At 60.9% G+C, this 21,882-nt stretch overlaps 1 protein-coding gene across 1 annotated transcript; it reads left to right on the forward strand.

Annotated features, from left to right (window-relative positions):
* Positions 1 to 1,592: 1,592 nt before the first annotated feature.
* On the forward strand, positions 1,593 to 21,665 carry OLFML2B (olfactomedin like 2B). The gene is made up of 8 exons (XM_068164510.1): positions 1,593 to 1,802; positions 2,875 to 3,138; positions 7,208 to 7,315; positions 11,793 to 11,969; positions 16,058 to 16,280; positions 17,082 to 17,630; positions 18,523 to 18,699; positions 19,949 to 21,665. The coding sequence occupies exons 1-8, from the start codon at positions 1,659 to 1,661 to the stop codon at positions 20,548 to 20,550; spliced, it is 2,244 nt and encodes a 747-aa protein (XP_068020611.1). The 5' UTR covers positions 1,593 to 1,658; the 3' UTR covers positions 20,551 to 21,665.
* The last annotated feature ends 217 nt before the right edge of the window (positions 21,666 to 21,882 follow it).

Raw genomic sequence — 21,882 nt, forward strand, 5'->3', positions numbered from 1 at the left:
GCTCTGTCTTGCTGCTGCCCATGCTGCTCTGTCTTGCTGCTCCCCATGCTGCTCTGTCTTGCTGCTCCCCATGCTGCTCTGTCTTGCTGCTGCCCATGCTGCTCTGTCTTGCTGCGCCTTGCTGCAGGGACACACCCACCCCTGCCCCCCTTCTCCACAAGCTTTGCTTCTCAGGGAGGCTGGAAGAGAGGAAGGCACAGTGCCATACCACATGAAGCCTGTGGTCCTGTCCCTGGAGTCAGCAGCTTCTGCTGTCTGCCATGCCACAGCAGCTTCCTCTCCCACACAAGGTATTATTTTGTGTGTGTGTCTGGCAGCTCCATCCCTGCAGCCAGCCTGTGGGAGAGAGCAATGAAATGGGAGAGCTGGAACACCCCTAGAGAGGTAGCTGGTCCCAAGGCTGCAGGCATCAGGTCGAGGGTGGGATAAGGGGCATCAGGTCTGAAGTGGGGTAAAGGACATCAGGTCTAGGGTGGGATAAGGGACATCAGGTCTGGGGTGGGGTAAGGGGCATCAGGTCTGGGGTGGGGTAAAGGACATCAGGTCTGGGGTGGGGTAAGGGACATCAGGTCTGGGGTGGGGTAAGGGATATGTGTGTTAAGAACTGGAGATGCTTCACTAGCCTTGTTTCAGTGAGAGCTTCATGTTGCCTCTTGTGCCACCCACTTGTGCCTCTGCTCCTTGGGCAGGTTTTAAGGCAGAGGGGAGCCTGTGCCATGCCTGGGGCTCGGTGCTGGCGTGGGTCTGATCGCCGTCAGCAGGGACTCAGGTTTCATCCAAGGCCCGGGCAGACACGGTCAGACACGGTCAGGGCAGTACAGACACCTACGCAGCAGAGGATGCTGCGCCTGAGCTTTGCCCGGGAACAGCGCGTCCAGGACGTTTCCGTTTGGCAGGAGGTGCAGGAGGACAGGGGACTGCCAGAGGGTCCTGCCAGAGGGTCCTGCCAGAGCACAGCCTCTTCCCGACGGCGTCAGCCTGCACTGCGGTCAGCGCGCAGAGGTCTGTGCTCGTGGCTCGGAGCCCGCGTTCAAGGCATGAACTGCTTGTGCGACCCCAGACACGCAGCGTTACTGGGAAGCTGTGGGCATGGTGTGCCGGGCCGGGCCGGGCCGTGCCGTCAGGATGTCCTCCCTGTGACCCAAAGCGCATGGAGGGTGGGAGCCAGGCAGGCTGCAGGGATGGCTCTACCTCCCCACCAGCTGCCTGGCAAACCACAGGGGTGCTCTGCGCAGGTTGGCTTGGGACGAGCAGGGAATTGGGGCTGTTTTGGCCCCTCCAAAGAAGTCCCAAGTACGGGAGCTCACCACAGCCTTCCTCGGGTGGACGGTGCCCACGACCAGCCCCGGATCTCCCCCTGGACCCAGACTTCCCCCAGGGCTTGGGGCTCCCCCATTCCCACGGAGGCAGCCGGAGCACCGGGCCCCCGCCGCAGGTGGGAAGCACCGCCCCGGGCGGCCCCGGTCCCGCCCCGCTGCCCGCCCGGCCCCGCCCGGCCCCGCCCGGAGGCCCGGCCCGCCGCGGGGGGAGGGAGAGAGGGGAGGACCGGGGCGGGAGCCCGGCCCGGCTCGGCCCCGCCCGCGCCCGCCGCGCCGCACCTGAGCGAGCAGCGGCGGCTCCGCGCCGGCCCCGACCCTGGCCCCCTCCGCCGCCCGTCCATGGCTCGGCCGCTGCCGCTGCTGCTCTGCCTGGCCGCGCTGGGCGCCGGCTGCCGGGCAGGGACCACCCCCGCCGGCACGGCCGGACCCTCCGCCGAGCCGCTGCAGGACGAGGCGGACAATCAGGAGAACATCCTCTCCCAGGTACCTGCGGGGGGCTGCGGGGCACCTCGGGGGGTGCGGGGTACCTGCGGTGTGGGTGTGATGCCGTGCATCCCCCGGGGAGATGCTGTGCGCAGCCTGGGTGCCGCTGGGGGTACATGCTCGGTGGTGCTGGGTGATGGTGTGTGCTCCCTGAGCGAGTGGTGCTGAGGGTACACGGGGGTGGCCGGGTGATGCTGGGGGTACCTGCTCAGCCGTGCTGGGTGATGCTGTGCACGCACTCAGCACCGCTGCTGAGCGCTGGGCGAGTGCCGCTGCAGGGAGTTCTATTTCCCGGGGTGCAGTGAACTCCCTGAAAGCCCAAGGAGGAGCAGCTCACAGCCTCCATCCCATCATTTCTCTGGGAGGACTCAGAAAGCAGGGAGCTGCTTGGGAGGGGAATCGGTGGAGCCTCTTTGTGTGCAGAGGGAGGGATCCAGGCTCTCTTCCCCTGCCAGTGGGATGCGGTGGAGGTTTCTGTTAGATTTGGCCGATCAGACCGTGTGCTATTATCTGCCCTCGGAAATGGCTAACGTGGAGACTATTGGAAACATACCCTCGAAGTTATTTTTGTGCTCGGGCTTTCAGAAGAGCTGTCTGCAAATCTCTGTAAAGGAAATTCCTGGCATTGTATGGGGCTGATCGGGAACGCTGCTTCCCCACCAGGTTATGGGGTGGCTCTCACTCGCCCTGGCCCTGTTTGCCCGGATAAAGGCAGCTGGCTCAGGGTGGGCAGGTGACTCCTGTGGCACACTGGGCACGGAGCACCGACAGGCAGCAGGATGGGGCTCGTGTTTAAACTCTGCACATAGAAAGTTCAGAGCAGTCAGGTCGATTTTACACGAAGTGCAGTACGGAGCAGCTTGGTGGAAGAAGCCAATTTTTGTCCCCCTCCTGGGTGGGGAGCAGACAGCTCTCTGGAAAACCTCTTAGTCAGCAGGTTTGGAAAGAGCTGGCCAGTTTCCTCGAGGCTCAGGGTGTCCAAAGCGCCCTTGTTTCGACCTCCGGGTCTGGAGTGTCCTTGTCCCTTGCTGGGACAAGCAGGGAGCTAACCAGCAGGGTGCCCTGTGCTCAGCTGCTAGGTGACTACGACAAGGTGAAGGCGGTGTCCGAAGGCTCCGACTGCCGGTGCAAATGCCTGGTCAGACCCCTGGGCCGCGGTGCCTGCCAGAGGATTAACGAAGGTGCTTTCAGAGCAGAGGATTTTTACACCGTGGAGACCATCACCTCAGGACCCAGCTGCAAGTGTGCCTGTGTGGCCCCCCCCTCGGCGCTCAACCCTTGCGAGGGGGACTTCAGGCTGAAGAAGCTGCGGGAGGCAGACAGCAGCGACCTCAAGGTAGGAACTGGGGACTCTTTTTTGGGGGGGAGGGAAGAGCTTATGAAGCCTTTTCTCTTTTTTTCAGAGCTTTGTCTATACAAACTGTTTTTCCCAAAGATTTCCTCCCCCCCCAGTTCCTTTTATATCTGTGTGCTCGATACAAAACCCAAGCTCAGCTTAAGCAACTGATTGGAGCAGCTGCAGTCGATGATTCACTGGATTCATCCCATGCTGCCCGGGATCCAGTGTGGCTTGCCTGTGCTGGAAGCCCAGGAGGCACTGGGCTGCTCCCTGCCCTTTGTCCAGCACTACTAAGTGTCCCCCTGGGGACAGCTCTGCCTCACTCAGCAGCTGCCAGGCTGCTTCCCCCCTCGCAGAGAGGGGCTCCTGGGGACCCACGCATAAAGCTGCTTTGGCTCCCCCCCGGCTGGAGGCTGCTGATGCGTCAGTGTGAGGGTGTGTGACACAGCTGGCTGATGGCAGCCTGGAAATGCTGTTGTTGTTGTTTGAAATGTTGATGCTTCTGTACTTCTTTGTCGTTGTTGTTGTTGCATTTGATGGCTTCAGCAAGCTGCACCTCTTTTCCGGCGTGAGTGACAGTGTTTGTTCTAAGGACTCCTGGCTTACGCTGGATGGTTCCTTCTCCTGGGCTTGCAGCTGGCAGCAGGCTCTGCTGAGGTTTCTAGTTTGTTACCTGGGTAGGGGCAGCAGAAATCCTCCCCAAAAGGCCTCTGGTTTGGTTCAGCCCTAGGGAATCTCCAGAGCAGATGGCTGAGCGCTGATGGCACTCACAGGGGTGGTGAGGGAGGTTTTGAAGGCCAGGCTGGATGTGGCTGTGAGCAACCTGCTGTAGTGTGAGGTGTCCCTGGCCATGGCAGGGGGGTTGAGCCTTGAGGTCCCTCCCAACCCTGACAACTCTCTGATTCTGTTTCTGTGGGAGGACCCCCGGGGCAGTGCTGCTAGTCCCAGCTGAGGTGGATGGGAGGACCCCCGGGGCAGTGCTGCTAGTCCCAGCTGAGGTGGGTGGGAGGACCCCCGGGGCAGTGCTGCTAGTCCCAGCTGAGGTGGGCAGGCAGGCGCTGCGCAGGGAGCTGCGGGGCAGCCCGCCCTGGGGCCGCCACCGGGGCTTGGTGCTAATTGATTTGGAGCTCAAGGATGTGTTCCATCTTGTCCAACTGTAGACAGTTAGCAGCTTCTTGTCCAAGCCCCCCTACAGCTAGGCAGGATAAGCAGGCACAGGCAGACAATCCATCACTTCAGGGAAAGAGGAGTCTCCATCTGGAGTTGTTAGGTGGTCCCTCATCTGCAGGAGGAGCCAGGATGTTCCATTTGGCCTTAAGGAGGAGTTGTGAGCTGTTAGGGAAGGGGACAACGTTTGAGGTGAGAGAGCCACCCCTGGAGTCCCTTGCCTGGGGGCAGGCAGAGCTCCTCCACCAGCAGCTCCCCACTCTCTCCCTGTCCTTGTTGGAGGCAGCCAGCCTCTTGGAGCCGCAGTGGCGTGGCTAGCTGCGCCCTTGGCTCCAGCTGCCTCTTCCCACTGGGGAGCTGCTCACAGCCAGCTGTGGTGTGAAAGTTTGTGTCCTCTAGGAACTGGCCCAGGCCTTCCTGCTCATTTTGCAAGGATCCACAGCCAAACTCTTTCACAAGATTTATCCAAGTATACACTCGTGGGGGTTGGGTTTGCTTTTTCCTTTGCTGTGAAAGTCAAACCCCAGAGCTGTGAAAGGGGTGTGCTTCCTCCCTGAGCACAGAGCTCTTGGAGCTGGGCATGCCAGGGGCAGCCACCTCTCCTAGAAGAAGCTGGGAGGCAGGAGGAGGAAAGCAGAGCTCCAGTGGCTCGTGAGAAGCAGCTCCCACGCTCGCTTGCAGGAAGGGGGGCTGGGAGCGATGGCCAAGCTACCTCATTGCTCCTAACAGCCCCAGAGGGTTACTCTCCTTGATGGTCTGATGAGCAGAGGGATGTTTGTAGTTGTGCTCTATGTCTGTTTTTAACCAGGCTTTCTCATGCTCTGACTCAGACCCCTTGGATATGCTGTTTGGGGGAGAGCTGTGGAGGTTCCCCAGATGAGAGGCCCCCTTGCAGTGGATGGCTGGAGGATGGTGTCCCCAAGGGGGTGGTGAGGAAGGGAGTAGATAAGGCCAGTGAGCAGAGGTAGCCCTGGGGCACCCCAGTGCAGTGCTGAGAGGCTGCACTGGGTGTCCCAGCTGAAGGTTTCCTTCCCAACCCTGCCTTTAATAAAGTCCTCCTTAGATAGTAGGAAATAGTTCTTCACTGAAAGGGTTCTCAGCACTGGGATGGTCTGCCCAGGGCAGTGCTGGGGTCACCACCCCTGCTGTTCCAGCAGCCTGTGGACCTGTGGTGCTTAGGGACATGGTTTGGTGTTGAGCCTTCAGTGCTGGATCAAAGTCTGGACTGGATGAGCTTGGAGGTCTCTTCCTGCCAGATCTGTTCTGTGATTCTGTAATGCATGGAGGCAGGAGCCAAAGCCTGCAGTGGGTGAGGGGAAGGAGGCAGTGTGTTGGCTTGGGCCCTGGGGAGGTTCACCCTGATGCTGGCAGGGGGGGAGCTGATTCTGAGATGTGTTTCAGTGAAAGTGCAGCTTGCTGCTCCTCTGCCTGGGGGCACAGTGAGCGTTTCGAGGCTCTTGGGTGCAGAGCCTGTGCAGGGAGTCTGTGTGCAGGGAGTCTGTGTTCAGGAAGGCTTGGAAGGTGGTTAACAAAGTCTGCAACCTTTGTGCTTTGATGGAAACCATCCAGCCTGGAGGGAAAGTGCCTGTCTCCAGTGGCTGTCTGGCAGGTTGCATGCATTGTATGGGTTGTCTCCGTCCAGTTCGTGGTGGAAAGTGGATGCACAGCCATAAACCAGCCCTTGTCTCCTGCTGCCATTTTATCTGGCCCCAAAAAATCTTTCCTTTGCTGTCAGCTCCACAGGGAGACTGCAGAGGCCTGGGGTGGAAACTCTGAGCGCTGCCAGCAGCGCTGCTTCTCTCCTCTTGGGGGAGCTTTGTTGACCAGTTGGTAGATGCTGGGGGGAGATGTCACCACCCCGGCATGGCAAATGCCTCCGATCCCTTGGGGCTGCAGCACCTCAGCAGGCACATGTGGGGGCACACAGGACTGGAAGGAGCAGGCGTGTGTGGGAACTGAGGCAGGGGATGGTTCAGAAACCCTTCTCACCCTGCTCAGTCCTCTGTGTGGGGAGCACCAGGAACCTCAGGAGATGCAGAACAAGAGGGTTGCTGTCTGGATCCCCAGCAGTGGTGAGCAGGGGCTGGTGCTGAGCAGGGTGCAGGGACACAACTCTTCCTGCTGGGTGAGTGTCTCTGATGTGGGTGGTGGGAGAGGGCAGCAGCCCTCTGACAAAAGTCACCCTCCAGAGAAGCAAAATGTTGCCAGGCTGGAACCAAACTTCAGCTCCTTCACTCTTGTGCTTCTGAGTGGTTAATATTTTTTCAACAAGTTTCTCCTTGTTCCAGGAAAAAACAAAACAAAACAACAACACAACCCCCAAACCAAACATGAGATGGCAGGAGCTCAGAGCCCGACCTCAAACTGACTTCTATTTCAGCAGCCATCCTCCTCCTGCCTCTCTTGCTGCCACTCACAGCACTGCTGGAGGAGTTCAGCCTTCCCAGAGAGCCTGCTTGAGGCTGGCAAGGAGGGCAGTGCCCCTCCTGCTTGAGGCTGGCAAGGAGGGCAGTGCCTCTCCTGCTTGAGGCTGGCGAGGAGGGCAGTGCCTCTCCTTCTTGGAGCTGGCAAGGAGGGCAGTGCCTCTCCTTCTTGGAGTTGGCAAGGAGGGCAGTGGCTCTCTTGCTTCAGGCTGGCAAGGAGGACTGTGCCTCTCCTTCTTGGAGCTGGCAAGGAGGGCAGTGCCCCTCCTGCCTCAGGCTGGCAAGGAGGGCAGTGCTTCTCCTTGCTCTCTGCTTACTCATCCTCAGCACCCAACATGTGCTTCCCCAAGCCCTACAGCTCTGCAGAGGCTCTGTAAGGCAGAGCTGTGTGATGCACTCCTTGCACTGCCCTTGGCTTGGGCTGTCACAGCCATGCAGGTGCCCCTGACTGACACTCTGCTCCCTTTGCCTTGCAGCTCTCCTCCATCATGGAGATGCTGGAAAGTGCCTTTTATGGCCTGGACCTTCTGAAGCTGCACTCCGTGACAACCAAGCTGGTGGGTCGGGTGGAGAAGCTTGAAGAGGTAAGATCAGTCCTGCTCTGCTTTGAAGCTGTGGCCTCCGGTGGGGCTTTGCCTCAAGTCAGGTTCTTGGTACCCTTGGTGCATTCAGAGCCTTCCCCTGCTTAGAGGAAAAGTTATTAACTGAAACTGCCTGAAACTAAACTGGACCAGACCAGACCAGGCTGTCTGAACTGGACCAGACCAGACCAGACTGCCTAAACCGGACCAGAGCAGACTGTCTGAACTGGACCAGACCAGACTGTCTGAACTGGACCAGACCAGACTGTCTGAACTGGACTGGACCAGACCAGACTGCCTAAACTGGACCAGACAAGACTGTCTGAACTGGACCAGACTGCCTAAACTGGACTGCCTGAACTGGACCAGACCAGACTGCCTGAACTGGACCAGACCAGACTGCCTGAACTGGACTGTCTAAACAGGACCAGAACAGACTGCCTAAACTAGACCAGACTCCTTCCCTCCTTCCCTCCTTCCCTCCTTCCCTCCTTCCCTCCTTCCCTCCTTCCCTCCTTCCCTCCTTCCCTCCTTCCCTCCTTCCCTCCTTCCCTCCTTCCCTCCTTCCCTCCTTCCCTCCTTCCCTCCTTCCCTCCTTCCCTCCTTCCCTCCTTCCCTCCTTCCCTCCTTCCCTCCTTCCCTCCTTCCCTCCTTCCCTCCTTCCCTCCTTCCCTCCTTCCCTCCTTCCCTCCTTCCCTCCTTCCCTCCTTCCCTCCTTCCCTCCTTCCCTCCTTCCCTCCTTCCCTCCTTCCCTCCTCCCCTGTGAGATGATTTTCACTTCCATACAGTTCAACATTTCCTTGGCCAGCAGCACACCACAGGCCTGCAGTCAGCAAGGCTGAGCTCAGCTCTGCAGCCCCAGCTTGCCAGACTAAATAGTGGAGTTTTCTCCCGTGGTCCATATCTGGGACAGCAATTCCACATTCTTGTCGGAGTGGAGCAGTCCCTGCTTCGTCTGCAGCCAGGGGCCAAGAGGCAGTGATTTATAAAGCCAAAATTCCACTCACCAAGTGTTTTGGGGAGGCCTGGCGTGCTCCAGCCCGGGGTCAGGAAGGAGACAGCCGAGAGGAGCGTGCCTGCCTGGGGGTCTCTGGGTTTGCAAGGATGGTGATTGATCCACAAGGGGGAAGAGGAGTTCTGAGCTCTTAAAGCAACAAAGAACCCATGGTTCTGCTTGCTGTGCCACTCTCTCCCTGGGGCTTAGCCTATTCCCCCAGCACTTCCTTGGGTTTGCTGCTGAGTCTTTGCTAACCAGAGGAGAGGAGTGAGGGAAGTGGGAGCTGTGCTGCCAACCCAGTGCTGTGTGTTCCTCTTGGGCAGCTTCACTGCCAAGGCTCTGGTGGGTCCAGGTGAGGTGGTGGAGTCAGCTGTGTCCCATGGTGGGGTGAGCCACATCCCATGGTGTGGTGAGCTGGGCTCACCCAGAGCTGTGTGTCTCTTCTTGGGCAGCTTCACTGTCAAGGCTCTGGTGGGTCCAGGTGAGGTGGTGGAGTCAGCCATGTCCCATGGTGGGGTGAGCCACATCCCATGGTGTGGTGAGCTGGGCTCACCCACTGCTGTGTGTCCCTCTTGGGCCCCATCAGGACAGACCATTGCTATTTAACCCACAGCTAGCTGGGTTGTGGATGGTGGAGGGGAGAAGCCTGTAGTTTTTGGTATCATTTATGGGTTTGTCTGACTCTGGAAGGAGCTGGCTGGCAGCAGTGCTGGCAGACATTGTCACCTCTAAACAGGTCAGACCAGAGTTACACAGCACATCAGGCCAGAGAGTGGGAAGTGCAAGTGCCTCAGAGACCTTGATGATGGTTGAGTCAGAGGCTAAGGTGAGGAGCTTGGGTGTTGGCTAACGGCACAAGGGATGAGCTCGTGTGAGGCTATCACTGCGCTCTCCTTTGGTGCCAGAGTAGCCCTCTCTGCCAGCTGGTTCCTGCACAGGGGGCTCAGCACAAGCTGGCACTTGTCTGCATGGGCATGTCAGGGTGACCTTGCTCAGCCTGGCTGCTCTACTCACAGCCTGGCTCAGTGAGGCAGACAGGCAGAAAGCGTGGTCCAGCTGAAGGAGTTTGGCCAGAGATGAAGCAGTGGGGATGTAGGAGGGGAGAAACTGCACATTTGTGCCTTTAATTCCTCTGAGGCAAGACTTCAAGATCGTGTAAGGAGCAGCTGAATCTGCCTGCAGGCACTTAGTCATGAGGGGAAGAGGGCAGGGGGGCGCTGAGGTAGATGAAGATTCACCAGGGCAGAGCTGATGCAGGCAGCGCAGGCAGCAGGTGTGAAATGCTTCCTGCTGCTGGCTTAGCATCTGAATTCCTGTGGGGAGGAGGGTAGCAACCTGCACTGGCTATGGGGGCTGAGACAAGGAACAGCTGAGATGCTGAACAAGGGCCTGGCATGGCTTCAAAGCATCAGCCTCCCATGAGGGCCTGCTGTTGGCAGCTGCTGCCTGGCAAAGCAGCTGAGCAGCCTCAAGCAGCATCAGGGGCTGGGCTTTGGTGGTGCCTCCCTGCTCAAGGGGGAGGCAGATTTTATCCCTAAGCAGGTCATGAGACAAACATTAAACAGAATAAGTGATCAGAAGAGGAGGCTGTCAGAAGCAGTCATCCTCCCCAAAGGCAGAGGCTGCTAAAGCTGCTTCTGCTGCTGCACTGCTGCTGGGAGAGCATCCTGAGGTCAGCTGCTGCCTCCATCCAGGATGCAACACAATGCTTGCTGAGAACTCCCTGTGTGTGCTCAGCCTCAACACTGAGAGTCACAGCTTGAAGCATGCAATTCCTGGGCCAAGACTGGGCACTCAGGTGCCTGTGGAGAGGGTTGACTCAGCTCAGGATGGCTTGGTCTGCAGACAGGAGAAGGTATTACTGGGAGCTGCCTCCACTGGAACAAGGTGCTGGACACAAAGAGTGGTGGTAAAGGGAAGGAATCCCTTAAAGCTTGGTCCACAGAGCTGGCACCTTCTCTGTTTTGTTCTTAGCTGGCAGCTGCTGCATCAGCTGCTGATTTGGAGGCCACAGATGGAGGTCAGGGTAGGATAAATGAATGGCAGGACAGGCTCAGGGGGAACCACCCCCAGTCTCTGTGCCAAGGTGCTTTGGTTGGTTGCTGTGCCACCCATCCAGAGCAGGTGCCCTGCAATCTGTAAAAAGACCAAGGAGGGATGAGCAGAGGCTGCAACAGCCCCTGGGGTGCAAGGTGTGCCTATGGCTGGGGACTGGGGAGTTCAAAGGGGTTTGCTTGCCCTGGGCTGCCCAAAGAGCTGCAACCAGTCCCAGCTCCCTCTTAGAACCACAGAGCTGTCAGGGTTGGAAGGGAGCTCAAGGCTCAGCCAGCTCCAACCCCCTGCCATGGCCAGGGACACCTCACACCACAGCAGGTTGCTCACAGCCACATCCAGCCTGGCTGCAAACACCTCCAGGCAGGAGGCTTCCACCACCTCCCTGGGCAGCCTGTGCCAGGCTCTCACCACCCTCCTGGGGAACAACTTCTTCCTCACAGCCAATCTCAATCTCCCCACTTCTAGTTTTGCTCCATCCCCCCCAGTCCTATCCCTCCCTGACACCCTCACAAGTCCCTCCCCAGCTTTCTTGGAGCCCCCTGCAGATCCTGGAAGGCCACAATGAGGTCTGCTGGGAGCCTTCTCCTCTCCAGCCTGCACAACCCCAACTCCCTCAGTCTGTGCTCACAGCAGAGCAGCTCCAGCCCTCTGCTCCTCCTCATGGCCCTTCTCTGGACACCTTCCAGCCCCTCCAGACCCTTCCTGGCACAGAGGCTCCAGAGCTGGCCCCAGAGCTCCAGCTGTGGTCTCAGCAGAGTGGAGCAGAGGGGCAGAATCCCCTCCCTGGCCCTGCTGGCCACACTTCTCTTGCTGCAGCCCAGGCTCTGCTTGGCTCTCTGGGCTGCAAGTGCTCACTGCTGGCTCTTGGACAGCTCTCTTTCTTTCTCCATATTCTCTCTCTCTTCTGTAGGAGAGGAGGGTGGTGGGGAGGAGGAATGCAGGTGTCTGGCCAGGCAGCAGCACAGGACTGGGATCAGAGAAAGCAGATAAGTGGGATGCTGACCTCAGGGACTTAGCTCCAGCCAGGGTGGGCCCCTCCTAGGAAACTGGGATTAATAAATGGGAGATGAACTTACTGCCACAGGCAGAGGAAGCAAGGTCAGAACTCTAAAGGTTTTAGCTTGTCTTCCCTTCCTTCTCTGAGCTGGTGAGCATGGCTGAGGATGGCTGTTGAAGAACCTCAGGACCACTCTCCCACTCCATGGGCCCCTGGGGCAAAGTGTAGAGCTGGGATGTGTACACCAGAGATGGGTTTTCTGGAGCCTGCTGGAGGCAGGGCCCCTTCCTAGCAGCTGAAGTGCCCAGCCCCAGGGAGAAGCCCATTTGGGAGCCCAGGCTGGGACCACTGAGCTCCTGAGCCATGGTTTGGGGGCCATGGAGGGTTCCTCATCTTCACACAGGGTAAAGCCTCCTCTCTTGCTTTTCCAGGGCATGGCCAGGAACTCCACACAGCAAAGCCACCAGGCAGGAGTCACCGTGGAGGAGGGGCTGCAGGATCCCCACCGCAGGGGCAGGGAGAACTGCTCCAGCCTGATCAGCAACAGCCTTGCAGACCTCGAGGGCTCGCTGCAGCGGGATGCAGAGGCTGCCTACATGCACTCAGAGGTACAGGCTGCATGCATGCACTCGGAGGCACAGCCTGCAGGCACTCGGGGGCACAGGCTGCATGCACTCAGAGGCACAGGCTGCAGGCACTCAGAGGTACAGGCGGCATGCATGCATGCACTCAGAGGCACAGGCTGCAGGCACTCAGAGGTACAGGCTGCATGCATGCACTCGGGGGCACAGGCTGCAGGCACTCAGAGGTACAGCCTGCAGGCACTCGGGGGCACAGGCTGCAGGCACTCGGAGGCACAGGCTGCAGGCACTCAGAGGCACAGGCTGCCTGCAGGCACTCAGAGGCACAGGCTGCAGGCACTCGGAGGCACAGGCTGCAGGCACTCAGAGGCACAGGCTGCAGGCACTCAGAGGCACAGGCTGCCTGCAGGCACTCGGAGGCACAGGCTGCAGGCACTCGGAGGCACAGGCTGCAGGCACTCGGAGGCACAGGCTGCAGGCACTCGGAGGCACAGGCTGCCTGCAGGCACTCAGAGGCACAGGCTGCATGCAGGCACTCGGAGGCACAGGCTGCAGGCACTCGGAGGCACAGGCTGCAGGCACTTGGAGGCACAGGCTGCCTGCAGGCACTCGGAGGCACAGGCTGCAGGCACTCGGAGGCACAGGCTGCAGGCACTTGGAGGCACAGGCTGCCTGCAGGCACTTGGAGGCACAGGCTGCCTGCAGGCACTCGGAGGCACAGGCTGCATGCAGGCACTTGGAGGCACAGGCTGCAGGCACTCGGAGGCACAGGCTGCCTGCAGGCACTCGGAGGCACAGGCTGCAGGCACTCAGAGGCACAGGCTGCAGGCACTCAGAGGCACAGGCTGCCTGCAGGCACTCAGAGGCACAGGCTGCAGGCACTCAGAGGCACAGGCTGCAGGCACTCAGAGGCACAGGCTGCCTGCAGGCACTCAGAGGCACAGGCTGCAGGCACTCGGAGGCACAGGCTGCAGGCACTCGGAGGCACAGGCTGCAGGCACTCGGAGGCACAGGCTGCCTGCAGGCACTCGGAGGCACAGGCTGCAGGCACTCGGAGGCACAGGCTGCAGGCACTCGGAGGCACAGGCTGCAGGCACTCGGAGGCACAGGCTGCCTGCAGGCACTCAGAGGCACAGGCTGCAGGCACTCGGAGGCACAGGCTGCCTGCAGGCACTCAGAGGCACTCAGGGGTACAGGCTGCAGGCACTCGGAGGCACAGGCTGCAGGCACTCGGAGGCACAGGCTGCAGGCACTCGGGGCACAGGCTGCATGCACTCGGAGTTACAGCCTTCCTGCACTCGGAGTTCCATGGTCTGAGGTCACTGCTGCACAAGCCAGCCCAGAGGGGGTCTCCTGGGTGTGGCCCCCCGGCAGACCACCAGCCCAGGGCTGCTCTTGCTCAGCTCTGCTGACCCCATTTCCGCGGCCGCTGGTCTCGGCAGGGCGCAGCTGCGGGGCCGCGGGGGGGCAGCGGAGCAGGCTGCTCCCAGGGCCTCCCCCTTGCCGCAGCGCTGCTGGTTTGGAGGTCAGCGGCGGCCGCGCTGCTCGGAAAGAGTGATGTCAGCGCTGGGAAGCTCGCAGCTCGGGGGCTCCGCCGAGGCACACAGCCTGGCACCCTCCCTCCCGGGCAGCTGCCCCTCCCCGGCCGGCCCCGGCAGCTGGTGGGCACTGGGCGGAGGCTCGGGCACCCCGCGGGCTCTGGCATGCAGCCCCACACAGTCCCTGCAGGACCTGCCCAGCATGGGGACCGAGAGAGGCTGTTCTGGGGAGGGAGGCTGCTCGGGGTACAACTTACAGGATACAGAAGTTACCAGGTTGGGAAAGACCTTTGAGATCATCAAGTCCAACCTAGCACCCAGGGGTGTCCTGACCCCCTTGCTGCTGCTTCGGTGGTGCCATCTAGGGTGGCCTTGTACTGCTCTGTGCTGCGTGGTGAGAGCCTGGCACAGGCTGCCCAGGGAGGTGGTGGAAGCCTCACCCTTGGAGGTGTTTGCAGCCAGGCTGGCTGTGGCTGTGAGCAACCTGCTGTGGTGTGAGGTGTCCCTGCCCGTGGCAGGGGGTTGGAGCCGGCTGAGCCTTGAGGTCCCTTCCAGCCCTGACAGCTCTGTGGTTGTGTGGGTGGCTCCTGGAGCACCCTGCCTTCACCTCTCTTCTGTAGGGAGAAAGGAAGGGTCTGGGGGAGAGGGGAACAGTTACTGCATCATTGCCAGCGCCAGACAGGGATGCTCAGCTCCTGGGGGTAAGCACATGCCCCCCTCTGGCACCCAGAGCAGGCTTTGCAGGTGCTCCCCAGGGGTGGGCTGCCTGAGCCCTGGGCTCCCCTGCAAGCACTGCAAGTGGTGGGTGGGGAAACAGCCCCGAGTGTGGCAGTGCCAGCTCTGCCCCAGGGAGAGATGTGCCCCAGGGCAGAGGTGTTGGGCAGCACTCCTAGCCCCTCTGCTCCTTCTGCCCTGGCTGTAACCTGAGCAGGGGCTCTGCTGCCCGTTGGAGGGGAGCCAGCCCTGGCCAGGGCCAGGCAGGAGAGGGAAGTGTGGGGCTTTTATTACCCTGAGTGACCTCATTTCCCAACGTTCCCCTTTCCCTGCTGTTAATTGCAGGGGAGGAACCCTGGGCCCTGCCTTCTCAGCCAAATGGGCAGCACTTCAACCTTCAGGGCTGTCTTTCCGATTTCCTTTAATGAGATGAAATCCTTCAGGCATGAGAAGCAGCAGCTGCTGCCTGCCTCAGCACAGGGCTCCTGGTCCCTGCCCTTAGGGGACCTCCTGGTCCTGCTGGGAAGGTGCCTGCAGCCCCTCTGCTCTGCTCAAGCTCAGTGCCTGCTGCATGCTCTCCGCAGATCAGCTGCTGGCACCAGTCCCTGGTGGGCAGGAGGGGTCTCTGTGCTTTGATTGTCAGCAAAGTGACCTCTGAACCCATCTGTCATAGAATCACAGAACTGCCAGGGTTGGAAGGGACCTCAAGGCTCAGCCAGCCCCAACCCCCCTGCCATGGGCAGGGACACCTCACACCACAGCAGGTTGCTCACAGCCACCTCCAGCCTGGCTGCAAACACCTCCAGGCAGGAGGCTTCCACCACCTCCCTGGGCAGCCTGTGCCAGGCTCTCACCACCCTCATGGGCAACAACTTCTTCCTCACAGCCAATCTCAATCTCCCCATTTCTAGTTCTGCTCCATCCCCCCCAGTCCTATCCCTCCCTGACACCCTCACAAGTCCCTCCCCAGCTTTCTTGGAGCCCTCTGTAGATCCTGCAAGGCCACAATGAGGTCTCCTGGGAGCCTTCTCCTCTCCAGCCTGCACAACCCCAACTCCCTCAGTCTGTGCTCACAGCAGAGCAGCTCCAGCCCTCTGCTCCTCCTCCTGGCCCTTCTCTGGACACCTTCCAGCACCTCCAGATCCTTCCTGGCACAGAGGCTCCAGAGCTGGCCCCAGAGCTCCAGCTGTGGTCTCAGCAGAGTGGAGCAGAGGGGCAGAATCCCCTCCCTGGCCCTGCTGGCCACACTTCTCTTGCTGCAGCCCAGGCTCTGCTTGGTTCTCTGGGCTGCCAGTGCTCACTGCTGGCTCCTGCTGAGCTTCTCCTCCCCCAGCACCCCCAGGTCCTTTTCTTCAGCCCCAAATTCTTTTCTTTCACCCTTCCCTGCTTTGCTTTCCCTTCAGCATCCCCAGCACCACCCCAGGGAAAGGAGGGAGAGCAGATTGCATGCAGGAAGGATGCAGAGAGACTGTTCCCAAAGGCCTGCAGTGACAGGACCAGGGACAATGGCTTCAACTAGAGCAGAGCAGATTGAAATTGACTGTTAGGAGCAGGTTCTGCACCATGAAGCTGGTGGAACACTGGCACAGGCTGCCCAGGGAGGTGGTTGAGGTCCCTTCCCTGGAGATACTCAAGGTGAGGCTGGATGAGGCCCTGGGCAGCCTGATCTAGCTGGGGATGTCCCTGCTGAGTGCAGGGAGGTTGGACTGGATGAGCTTTGCAGGTGCCTTCCAGGCTGGGCCATCCTATGATTGTGTGAGGGTGACCCTGGGAAAGGAGGGAGGGCAGAGTGTCCCAGCCAGCCTCTGCCTGGCCAGCCTCTGCCTGGCCAGCCTCATGGACAACCTCCTGCGTCTCTTCCAGGGCAAATATGAAGAAAGATTCCTGAAAGATGAAACCATCTCACAGCAGATCAACTCTGTTGAGTCTCTGGCAGAGCTGCAGCTCTCTCCAGAGGAGGAGAAGCACAGGCAGCTCCTGCAGAGGAAGCTGAGTGTGAGGAGCCGGCCTCCCTCCAAGCCCACCATCGTCCGCGGCGTCACCTACTACAAGGCACAGTCCGTGGAGAACGACATCGAGGAGCAGGGTGAGTTGGGTTTGCAGCCACCTCTGCCTTGCATCTGTAGCAAAAAGCCAAGGTCTGCCCCCAGGTCCTGCCTGGAAGCTACACAGACTGGAACAGGCTGCCCGGGGAGGTGTTTGAATCCCTGTTCCTGGCGGTGTTTGAAAGGGGCAGAGATGTGGTGCTGAGGTTGAGCACCAACCTTGTCAGTCAGGAAATGCTTGGATTCAATGATCCTAAAGGTCTTCTCCAGCCAAAGTCATTCCATGATATCTTGATCCTATGGAGAGGAGGGCTGGGAGGCAGGAGGTGGTGGGATGGCTGATGCAGAATCACAGTCATAGAGTCAGAGTCAACCGGGTTGGAAGAGGCCTCCGAGATCAACAAGAGGAGAGGCTGAGGGAGCTGGGGTTGCTTAGCCTGGAGAAGAGGAGGCTCAGGGGAGACCTCATTGCTCTCTCCAACTCCCTGAAGGGAGGTTGTAGCCAGGTGGGGGTTGGTCTCTTCTCCCAGGCACCCAGCACCAGAACAAGAGGACACAGTCTCAAGCTGTGCCAGGGGAAGTTCAGTCTCCAGGTGAGGAGAAAGTTCTTCCCAGAAAGAGTAACTGACTGCTGCCCAGGGAGGTGGTGGAGTCCCTGTCCCTGGAGGTGTTCAAGAGGGGATTGGCTGTGGCACTTGGAGCCGTGGTTTAGTTGTCAGGAGGTGCTGGGTGTTAGGTTGGACTTGATGAGCTCTGAGGCCTTTCCCAGCCTGGCTGGTTCTGTGACTCCGTGAGCCTGCGCTGGGCACGCCGTGGCTGACGCTGGTGCCTGTGTCTGGCAGTGGATGAGCTCTTCAGTGGGGACAACACCGTGGACCTGCTGATCGAGGACCAGCTCCTGAGGCCCAGCAGCAGGGAAGGGGAGAGGGCGAGGAAGCCCTCCCCGGTGGGGTGGCCACCCACCCCCGACAGCGACCCCACCACGCCCCCAGCCGCTGACCCTGCGGCCACAGCCACGGCGCCCCTGAGCCCTGCCGCCTCCGCGGAGCCTGTGCCGGACCCCACCGCCGGCAGCCGCCCGACTGCCGCCCCGCACAACGCGACCGCCCCGCTGGGACTGCGGGAGGAGGGCACCCGGCAGCTCTCGGCAGCCTCAGCCAGCACGCTGGGGGGCACGGCCACGGAGAGCCTGCCCACAGCTACCGCTGCTGTCCCCAGCCTTGCTGTGGGCACCGCTGCGGGCACCTCGGGGCAGGTAGAGACGAGTGCTGCCCTGGAGAGCAGCCCGGGAGCCTGGGGACAGGCAAGCACCCCCGTGGCACCGCTCAGCCCCACCATCCCTGCCACCCCGAAGCAAGCCCTGGAGGAGGAGGACATCAGGAACATCATTGGTGAGTGCCCACAGGTGCTGCACAGATCCAGCCCTGCCCGTGGGGTCTGACTCGTGCCCACAGCCTCCTGCGAGGTGCAGCACACCTGGGCTGGGTCACGGGTGGGAGCTGTTGGAGCTGCTGGCTGGGCAGCACTTCACTCAGGCACCAGGCAGGTTTACTTGCTTGCCAGCTCTGGAGCCTGCTGTAGTCTGCTCCTGGTTTGGAGGGCTGGGCAGAGCAGAAAGAGGCCTCTGGAGAGGAGGCAGCAGCCTCAGCTGGGGCTGGGACATGGCTGAGGCTGTGGTGAGCAGGTTGCATGCTCTGACCAGTGCTGCTGGGGCTCCTGGGGCAGGCTCAGGCAGTGGGGAGGTTCCTGCTGGGGCTCCTGAGGCAGGCTCAGGCAATGTGAGGCTCCTGCTGGGGCTCCTGGGGCCAGGCTCAGGCAGTGGGGAGGTTCCTGCTGGGGCTCCTGGGGCAGGCTCAGGCAGTGGGGGGGTTCCTGCTGGGGCTCCTGAGGCAGGCTCAGGCAGTGGGGGGGTTCCTGCTGGGGCTCCTGAGGCTGAGCCTGGGCTCAGGCAGTGTGAGGCTCCTGCTGGGGCTCCTGGGGCCAGGCTCAGGCAGTGTGAGGGTCCTGCTGGGGCTCCTGGGGCAGGCTCAGGCAGTGTGAGGGTCCTGCTGGGGCTCCTGGGGCCAGGCTCAGGCAGTGGGGAGGTTCCTGCTGGGGCTCCTGGGGCCAGGCTCAGGCAGTGGGGAGGTTCCTGCTGGGGCTCCTGGGGCCAGGCTCAGGCAGTGGGGAATTCCTGCTGGGTGGGCAAGGGACCGGGGTGGTGATGGCTGCAGCGCAGCAGCAGGAGCAGGCAGGGCAGGGTTGCCTTGCCTGGGGCCTGGCCAGCCTCTGTGTGCCCTGCAGGGCGCTGCAAGGACACCCTGTCCACCATCTCGGGCCCCACCACCCAGAACACCTACGGGCGCAACGAGGGGGCCTGGATGAAGGACCCCCTGGCTCGGGAGGAGCGGATCTATGTCACCAACTACTACTATGGGAACACACTGGTGGAGTTCAGGAACCTGGATAACTTCAAGCAAGGTGAGCTTGCACCATCCCTGACACTGTACTCCACTGGCCCAAGCAGTGTCCTCATTCCCTGGGCTGCTGCACCCTGGGACTGCAGCACTGCCTGGGACTGCAGCACTGCCTGGGGAGGAGAGGCTGAGAGCCCTGGGGCTGTTCAGTCTGGAGAGGAGAAGGCTGAGAGGGATCTGATCAATGGCTATCAATAGCTGAGGGCTGGGGGTCAGGAGGGAGGGGACAGGCTCTGCTCACTTGCTCCCTGGGATAGGACAAGGGGCAGTGGATGGAAACTCCAGCACAGGAGGTTCCAGCTCAGCATGAGGAGGAACTTCTGCCCTGGGAGGGTCCCAGAGCCCTGGAGCAGGCTGCCCAGAGAGGTTGTGGAGTCTCCTTCTCTGGAGCCTTCCCAGCCCCACCTGGATGTGTTCTGTGTGACCTGTGCTGGGTTCTCTGCTCCTGCTCTGGCAGGGGGCTGGGCTGGGTGATCTTCTGAGGTTCCTTCCAGCCCCTGACATCCTGTGAGCCTGTGATCCATCCTTCCTGGGTGCTGGTACCCAGTGTGTGGAGGTCAAGCACAGGGCTGGTCAGGATATCCATGGTGGCTCTGGAACTGCTTTTGTTACCACACCAGGCTGTGGCTGGTTGCTGGGGAGAGAGCATAGGCAGGGAAGGGGTGAGTAGAGCAAGTGCAGAGCAGGGCAAGGAAGCTGGGAAGGGCCTGGAGGATAAATCTGATGAGGAGAGACTGAAGGAGCTGGGGATGGTTAGTGTGGAACAGAGGAGGCTGAGGGAGACCTCACTGCTGTCTGCAGCTCCCTGAAAGGACCTTGTGGAGAGGCTGCTGCTGGTCTCTCCTCACAGGTCATTAGTGACAGAACAGAGGGAATGGCCTCAAGCTGCCCCAGGGGAGGTTCAGACTGGGCAGGAGGAAGAATTTTCTGCTGGCAAGAGTGGTCAGGGACTGGAATGTGCTGCCCAGGGAGGTGGTGGAGTGCCCAAGGCTGGAGGTGTTTGAAGGTGGTTTGGCTGTGGTGCTTGGGGCTGTGGTTGGGTGCGGGGTGAGCCTTGCAGAGCAGGGCTCTGGGCTGGACTTGGTGATGCTGAGGCTCTGTTCCAGCCTGACTGTTGCTGTGATTGTGTCAAACTGCCACATATGTGCCAGGACCTGTGCTGGGGGCAGACAGGACCTGTGCTGGGGGGCAGGATGCCTAACCCCGGAGCAAAGGGAAGCTGTCAGCACCCCCAACCCCTCTGTGCCCCGCAGGTCGCTGGAGCAACTCCTACAAGCTGCCCTACAGCTGGATGGGGACGGGGCACGTGGTCTACAACGGCTCCTTCTACTACAACCGGGCCTTCACGCGCAACATCATCCGCTACGACCTGCGGCAGCGCTACGTGGCCGCCTGGGCCATGCTGCACGACGTGGCCTACGAGGAGTCCACCCCCTGGCGCTGGAGAGGCCACTCGGACGTGGACTTCGCGGTGGACGAGAACGGGCTGTGGGTCATCTACCCGGCCATCAGCTACGAGGGCTCGGGCCAGGAGGTGATCGTGCTGAGCAAGCTGAACGCCGCCGACCTCAGCGCCCAGAAGGAGACGACGTGGCGGACGGGGCTGCGGAAGGACTTCTACGGCAACTGCTTCGTCATCTGCGGGGTGCTGTACGCCGTGGACAGCTACAACAAGCGCAACGCCAACATCTCCTACGCCTTCGACACCCACACCAACACCCAGATCGTGCCCCGGCTGCTCTTCGAGAACGAGTACGCCTACACCACCCAGGTGGACTACAACCCCAAGGACCGCCTGCTCTACGCCTGGGACAATGGCCACCAAGTCACCTACCACGTCATCTTTGCCTATTGACGCCCCCGCCGCCGCCCGCCGGGGCGCCGCCGCCCGCCGGGGCGCCGCCGCCAGCACCTTCCGTGTCGTCTGCGTTGTGGTTGTGGTTGTGGTGGTCGTGGTTGTCGTCGTTGTTGTCGTTGCTGTTTTTGTACACATCCAAAGAAAGGTTTGGTTTTGGTTTTGGTTTTGTTCCAAGCTGGTTTTATTACGGGGGGGTTGTAGATCGATCCCCAGGCCACAGGCAGCCCCCAGCTTGGGCTTTGCTCTGACCTTGCTTCTGATTTTTCCTTCTGGGGAGGGGGAGGGCGTCCTCCTCTTCGGCAGGGTGGACCCAGATCTCCTGCCCAGGGAGGAGGAGGAGGTCCTCCTCTTCGGGAGGAGGTGGCCCAGACGTGGTCCTCCTGATGGAAGTTGTTTCAGCGGATGGTGATGAGCAAGAGAGCCCAACCCCGGTGCAGCGCTGGCCTTGCCGCTGCGGGCTGCCGGAGCCAGGATGTCTGCCTGTCCTGGTGGAGGCGCTGCGTGCCCCATCTCTCAGGACCACCTTCCCAGCCAACGGCCAGCAGGCCCTTCGGAGATCCTGCTGTACAATGGGGCTGCAAGCGCAGCTCCAGCAACCTCTGGTGCTGGCACTTATGCCGAGGACTGTCCCCTCCAGCCGGGGCTCTGCCCGTTGCGACCTGCTCTTGGGCTGGGCGCACCCCGAGCCCTGTCTCACGTCTGGAGTGAGCTGGTGGTGGGAGGGGGCCACTGTAAATAGGTGTAGATGGCTTTGGTTTGTTCTTTTTGTAACCCCAAATAGTCCCCTTCGGCATTCGCTGGGTGAAGGCTCTGCTTGGCCAGGTGCTGGGCTGCCTGAGCGGGGAGCTGTGGGGCTGGGGCAGTCCTCGGGTCTGAGCTGTGGGGCTGGGGCAGTCCTCAGGGCTGAGGGAGTCCTCAGGGCTGAGGAGCTTCTTGTTCCCATCCCAGCGATGCTCCATCTGCTGCAGGGCCCCTGTGCCCTCTCGCTGCCACACTTGCCCTGGTCCCGGCCGTTGGCCATTAGTAGCCCCTTGCAGAGACACATCCCCTGCCCTTCTGCCCAGCAGCATCTTGTATTTACCTGCTGTCAATAATAAAAGATCAAGTACCTTTGCAGCTGTCCTGGGCTTGCTTTGGGGCTGGGTCACCCTCTGGCTGCATGGAAATGCACTGGGGGGGGGGGGGGGGGGGGTGTGGTGGTGGTTTGGTTAGGGCCACACTCAGTGGCAGCAAGGTGTGCTGGCTGGAGGGGACCATGGCAGGGGGCAGCTCGAGGCTGCTTAGGCCTGGAACCAGAGCAGGCCTGATGGTCACATCCAGCCCCCAGAG

Source organism: Melanerpes formicivorus, unplaced genomic scaffold (assembly GCF_026170545.1).
Source record: "Melanerpes formicivorus ecotype bairdi unplaced genomic scaffold, bMelFor1.0.p_v2 SCAF_81, whole genome shotgun sequence".
Taxonomy (NCBI): domain Eukaryota; kingdom Metazoa; phylum Chordata; class Aves; order Piciformes; family Picidae; genus Melanerpes; species Melanerpes formicivorus.

What these genes read in the sequence shown, in the direction of transcription:
- OLFML2B (XM_068164510.1), top strand. Translation starts at nt 1,659, where the DNA reads ATGGCTCGGCCGCTGCCGCTGCTGCTCTGCCTGGCCGCGCTGGGCGCC. An exon ending in CAGACAGCAGCGACCTCAAG is followed by an intron (nt 3,139 to 7,207) that starts GTAGGAACTGGG and finishes TTTGCCTTGCAG; the next exon opens with CTCTCCTCCATCATGGAGAT. An exon ending in GGACATCAGGAACATCATTG is followed by an intron (nt 17,631 to 18,522) that starts GTGAGTGCCCAC and finishes TGTGCCCTGCAG; the next exon opens with GGCGCTGCAAGGACACCCTG.